General features: G+C 41.2%; 2 protein-coding genes across 2 annotated transcripts in view; one reads left to right on the top strand and one right to left on the bottom strand.

The window, feature by feature from the left end:
• Positions 1 to 1,786, bottom strand: part of LOC118338463 (junction plakoglobin-like) — an 18,704-nt gene extending 16,918 nt beyond the window's left edge. The window contains exons 1-2 of the mRNA XM_035675762.1: positions 1,750 to 1,786; positions 1,603 to 1,643 (exon numbers count right to left, since the gene is read on the bottom strand). Coding sequence (XP_035531655.1) covers positions 1,603 to 1,643; positions 1,750 to 1,786 — 78 coding nt within the window. The remainder of the gene's footprint in view (positions 1 to 1,602; positions 1,644 to 1,749) is intronic.
• A 940-nt stretch (positions 1,787 to 2,726) lies between these two features.
• LOC118338226 (junction plakoglobin-like) overlaps positions 2,727 to 6,201 on the top strand; it is a gene marked incomplete at both ends in the record, with an annotated part of 5,746 nt that continues 2,271 nt past the window's right edge. The window contains 2 exon segments of the mRNA XM_035675492.1: positions 2,727 to 2,980; positions 3,070 to 3,308. Of these exon segments, the coding sequence (XP_035531385.1) occupies positions 2,727 to 2,980; positions 3,070 to 3,308 (493 nt within the window).

The raw sequence follows: 6,201 nt of genomic DNA, 5'->3' as shown, positions 1-6,201 counted from the left end.
AGACGGTTTGGGTTGGAGGCTTGAGATAGTTGATTACTGAGTCTCATTTCCAGGGTCCCAAAGTGTCTGTATTTGACGCCCTGGGAGTGAGACATAACAATCAACTATCTCAGCTCGAAGTGGTTGCTAGTCTGGTGGATTCTTACAATTAACATTAAGAGCACTAGGAGGAGCCAAAGGAACCCGATTTTTACTGAGATTATCTGTTTCATGTCTGTGGTGTGGCGTTGAATTTCAGTGCTCCCCCATGGTCAAAAGATTTCTGAATAGAGTTGCTTTTTCTTGGTTCATTTATACTATTTCGACCCACTTCCATCTCTTCATACACCTTCAGATGCTTCTTAATACAGATAAAAGCCAGCTAAATTTTGATTTTTTTTCCAGAAATCTCTAGTTGCTCTTACTCTTTCCCCTAACTTCCTCTGAACCTGGAAAGATGTCCTCTGAATTTGCATTGTACTATAGGTACTGGAGATTTCTTCTTTTGCTTGCAGTGAAACATTCTTCAGACTCACAAGTACTATTGCCCTCTAATAAGTAATGATAATAAGGGTGAATTTACAAGACTGTCATCAGCTCTGAGATTAAGTCAAGCAATTATTCCTCCTTAGGCACGATTATAAAATATCTTTAATGACGATAACACCTGAGGCTCAACAAGAAATATCATTTACCACTCAGTTAGCGAATTAAAAATCAGCCTCTAGGTTCGACAGCAGATGGTTATATTCTTCTTATTAAACTCTGCAATTATTCCACTGCTTCATCTTGTAAAGCTTAAGTACACATCATCCTAATTAGCTGCACCAAGTTCTGCACTTGAAAGGTTCAAATACTGTTTGGCTCCAAATTGCATTTCAGAGGCTCATTAAGTGAGTGAGGAGTGGGTTTCAGAGGCATGTTTGTTTTCTAATGACACTGCAAAAAGTGCACCTCTTTCACAGCAGCCAGTTTGACATGCAAATGTAGGGTAACCACAGGTGTTATCAATGATACTAATGGTTCTGTTCCATTTAGTTTAGCAGAGCCAGCATGCACAATAGCAGCACCCTGACTCTGTCTTGAATGGAAACTTTATTAGTATCATTGCTAAATCTTTGTTTACTACTATTTCATGTCAAAATGGCTGCTGGGAAAAAAGGTCTACGGCAATTTTGGTCAACTGAAATCTCTCCACAAAGATAAATGGGCGGAACATTGGGGAACATTGGTGATCCTTTGGACTTCCCATCAGCCTCAGCTGCACTTCATGTGTAATGCAAATTAGCAAATGTTAACACACTGAAGATTGTTACATCAAAACATTATACCTACAAACATTATAACTGCTAAACATCAACATATAAACAATGCTCAGTATATTAAGTAGCATTTAGCTCAGTTGCCCTGCCTTTGTGCCAAAGTACAACTTCACTGAGCTGCAAGTAAAGGTTAGTGTAGATGGTAGCAAGAATGGCTTTAGGGGGATCTCGAGCTCCTCCTCAACTCAGCTGTTTTTTTTTCCGTTTCGTTTTTTATATCATGCACGCAACCAAACAAACCGTATCATACAATATGATGAAGAACAACTTTTGCACATGAGATAATTGGTCTCTTCCTCACCATGATCAATGAACAGTAAGGAATATCTATGGCTGATGCACCTGAAAAAAAGAGGCAACAAAGGAAACAAGGGTCATGGGGCTGTTCTTCTAAGCTAGCACCCCTTCTGATCGGATGCTGGCCTCATTATCTCCCTAGGGAGTTTACGCTGGTCGTTCTCACAGTGGAGTGTATTCCACCACATGCTGACACCAACCAAACCCTAAGTAGTATGGAGTAATTGACAGAAAAAGACCTTATCGCCGGAGGTTTCTCCTATTGTGGCTCGGGATTTTAAAACCACCAAACTGAGGAAAGGTAACACACTTGTTTACACTCTCTTCCAGGATGCATATAAGGCCTTCCCTTGCCTCCACTTCGGCAAATCAGATCACTGCTCAGTTTTACTTCTGATGTGGGCAAAACCTTCAAAAGGATTATTACATACAAGGCCCACTGGCAGAGGTCTTCACAGACATTTTCAACCTCTGACTGATCCTCTTTGTAGACCCCACTTGTTTCTAAAAGTCCACAACCTGTGGGGCAATTGCACTGCCCTCAAACGTAAGGCTCTAGATCACCTGGACGAAGCTGCCATCCAAGGAGGAACTACTACTTTGCGGTGTAGGAAGAAGGTGAATAGGATCATCAGAGACCCCTGTATAAGCTGTCACATTGTTGTCATGCAAAACCACAGGCTGCAGTACCCCTACATAACCAGCAGGAAAACCCCTTATGTCAAGTCTACACTTTGCTTAAAGATAAGGTAATTTCCACGTAAAAAAGTAAGGTTTTATAAATAACTACTTATACGTTGTTTTCTGCATACGTCATACTTAACATCAAAACAGATCTTTATAAATGAGGCCCAAACACAGCACTGTTCACTCAACAGGATCAAGACCATCAAAAGCATCCAAGTGGGACTCCCTTTGGACTGCCACAACATCGAACCAGAGTCAGCACTTATCACAAACCATTCAACACCTTAAGAGTTCTGATGGTACACCCTTAACACAGCACCTCTTTTTGTTTTTATATTTAACAGTCCAGAGGTTTTTGTCTGTGATAACGCACTCATGCACACACATAAGCAGTCTCACATTCTCTCCTCCTTTCTCTCTATCTCCACCTTCCTATGACAGATTTAGATGCTCAGTACTCACTAACCCGGGCTCAGCGTGTCAGGGCTGCCATGTTCCCAGAGACCCTGGTGGAAGGGGAGGCGGCTATACCCGTCCAGTCAGATCCTACACAGCAGAGCAACGTGCAGCGACTGGCTGAACCCTCCCAGCTGCTGAAGACTGCTATCGTCCACCTGATAAACTACCAGGACGACGCTGAGCTGGCCACCAGGGCGGTGCCAGAGCTCACCAAGCTTCTGGCAGATGAAGATCCGGTAAGACACGGTCACAATGAATCACTACTAATTTGCTAACTGAGCTTTCAGAAACACATGTTCTATTTTACACTTTCTCTACTCTCTAGGTTGTGGTGAACAAGGCGGCCATGATAGTCAACCAACTGACCCGTAAGGAGGCCAGTCGCCGGGTGCTAGTGCAGTCCCCGGCCATGGTGGGTGCTGTGGTGCGTGCCATGACGACAGCAGTTGACATGGAGACAGCCCGTTGCGCTGCCAGCGTGCTCCACAGCCTGTCCCATCAGAGGGAGGGACTACTGGCCATATTCAAGTCTGGAGGGATACCAGCACTAGTCCGCATGCTAAGGTAGCATACTTCAGTACTGCATGATTAGATTACAATAAATTACATCATTACAACAAACAATATACTGTCAATTTTGCCTTACCAGTAATGGGCCTGAACATGGTGTTATTAAATTAAAAATTGTTGTTTTTGCCCATGGGAATATGTACCGGTCAGCTATAATATTGTGAGCACTGACAGGTAAAGTGAATAACACTGATTATCTGATTATCATGGCACCTGTCAGTGGGTGAGATATACCAGGCAGCAAGTGAACATTTTGTCCTCAAAGTTGATGTGTTAGAAGCAGGAGAAATGGACAGCGTGAGGATTTGAGCGACTTTGACAAGGGCCAAATTGTGATGGCTAGATGGCTGTGGGGTGTTCCAGGTCTGCATAGGTCAGTACCTATCAAAATTGATCCAAGGAAGGAAAAGCAGTGAACCGGAGACAGGGTCATGGGGGGCCAAGGCCCATTAATGCACGTTGGGAGTGAAGGATGGCCCGAGTGGTCCGATCCAACAGACAAGCTACTGTAGGTCAAACTGCTGAAACAGTTAATGCGGGTTCTGATAGAAAGGTGTAAGAACACACTGTGTATCACAGTGTGTTGGTATACCCAGGTGCTCAGAATGTTATGACTGATTGGTGTAAATTCAATGGCAATCTGTGCGTTAGATTTCAGTGGCAAAAAATTGTGACATTTTCATTCATTATTGTTATAGGTCCAAAGTGATTCTGATATTCATGCAAAAGTGTGTTTCTATTACACACCAAATAATTTTTTTAATCCACATTTCATCAACTAAAATGTGCATTGTACGTTACAACCTGACCTAGTGTCTTTTCCTCCATATTTTCCCAAATCTTAATAGCAGTAGTGCGTGGACAGATTTTTTGATTTTTTTTAACTGCTACAAAAAATTTGCATTATAAGGCTCAAATATGTTTGTAGCTCTAAAAATGGCTCTTTTGATAGTTAGGGTTGCTGAACCCTGTTGCCAGAAAAACGGTGGCCTCAAAACATGGCGGTTCAACATGGCGGACTCTGTAGAAGAGGACCTTCTCTCCCTGTAGATAAAGACAGCGATTCTTATTTTCAGGTGATTATACACTAATGAAAACATACCTTAAAAATATTATATTCTATTTCTGACTTCAGATCTTCCTAAATGTTACATACTGGAACTTATAATAACTGATTTTTGACCGCAAGCCAGCTGGCATGATCTGATATTTAGGAAAACAGATGGCAGTTCCAAGGTCAAATTGAAAATTGACTCTTCTGATCTGACAAGAGAAAATTGACTTTTGCATGATGAAAGGGAGGGTTTGCATGGGATCAGACTATAAATGGCACGGAATGAAAATAACACAAGGCAGGCATGGTGCAGAATGAGTCTTTGTAAATGGGCGACCATGTTAAAAGGATCATATGATAGTGGAGGTAGCTATACATGTAGCATTAGTGATACTATACTTTTCTGTATGAGAGTTCCAGTGTGTAACATTTAGGATGATCTATTGGCAGAAATGGAATACAGTATAGTATTCATAATTATTAGTGTATAATTCCCTGAAGATAAGAATGTTTCTACACCATGTTTCAACAGGAACCCAAGAAGAGACAAACCAAATACTTATGTTTTTTTACCCAAAGCCACCGTAGTTTCTCCTTTGCGCTTGGTTGAGTCAAGTGGTTTCAGATGGTTACAAAGCGGTGCAACAGTTTTTCAGGTTGCCATGTGATGACCTATTGAAAGCTTTCCACATCCAACAAGGCAACCGGAGGCAGATGGAAAATTGTAGCAGCTAAGGCTAGCCTTCAATTTTAGCACAAAATTCAGAGCTTTGCCAACCCCCAGGCAGGGCTGCAGAGTTAATCCCTTACACTGAGGCTTAGCAGGAAAGGATAATTCACACTCATAATTGATTCGGGGGAGCTTAATTCACACATAAAAATGAAAGAAAATTGAATAAAAAAAAATCAAAAGTAAAAAGCTTCACAGAGAGCAGCCCGTTTGATGTGTGTCACTTCCATTTATGCTATCAACATGCAGCTTTTATCTCTCCATCCCTCTTCACCTCTGCCTCACCTCACACTCTCCCACCCTTGCTCTCCTTGCCTTTTCCTTTTGTCGTGAGGTTTGGTTTTGTTCCTTGCCACTGTCACCCTCTGCAACCTCCTGTATAATGAAGTCTTTGTGTGTGTGTGTGGTGGGGGGGTGTGTGTGGTCAAGTCAGAAAACTACGTGTTGACAGAGTTGATCTATGATGTTCTATGGATGAAAGATGAATATCAATTTGAACAAGCGTCACTGTCATAATACATTTATATATGTGCTCTATTCTTTGTGGAGGCTGGCTTATCTCTTCCTCCCACATACTTTTACCTGTCTTTGAATCTACATTGTCTGATGTGTTATCTTTTTTAATTATCTTTCCTATCTCACCATATGTATATATATATATATATATATATACACACACACAGATGTAAGCCAGCAGAATACTCCAAACTAAATTGCAATTAGTAGAGTTTTTCCGATAATGATACCAGTATCGGAAACCCCTCCAATACTTCACCTAAAACATTCAACAATGATAGAATTCATACATGCTTAGTTGTATACTGATAGACAATAGACAACAGGTATCGGATTCCGTATTGTGAAGAAAAAAATGGTATTGGTAACATCTCTAGACTTTAGCATGTTAACTTTGTCAAAAAGGCATGCTTGTAACCAAAACAAAATTCCAAATGTAACCTTCTACACAACTAAGTCGCCCTTGACCAATACAAGCGTTTTCCTTTCCTTATTGAGACAGATAACTCCTTTAACACACTGTAGTCAGTGAATGACATATTTACTTTACATCACTGCTTTGTACTGACAGTATATATATATATATA

The sequence above is a fragment of the Morone saxatilis genome, unplaced genomic scaffold (assembly GCF_004916995.1).
Source record: "Morone saxatilis isolate NCDOM2014 unplaced genomic scaffold, NCSU_SB_2.0 Contig4, whole genome shotgun sequence".
Taxonomy (NCBI): Eukaryota; Metazoa; Chordata; class Actinopteri; family Moronidae; genus Morone; species Morone saxatilis.
The sequence above is the reverse complement of the archived record's forward strand: the minus strand, read 5'-3'. Positions and strand labels throughout refer to the sequence as shown.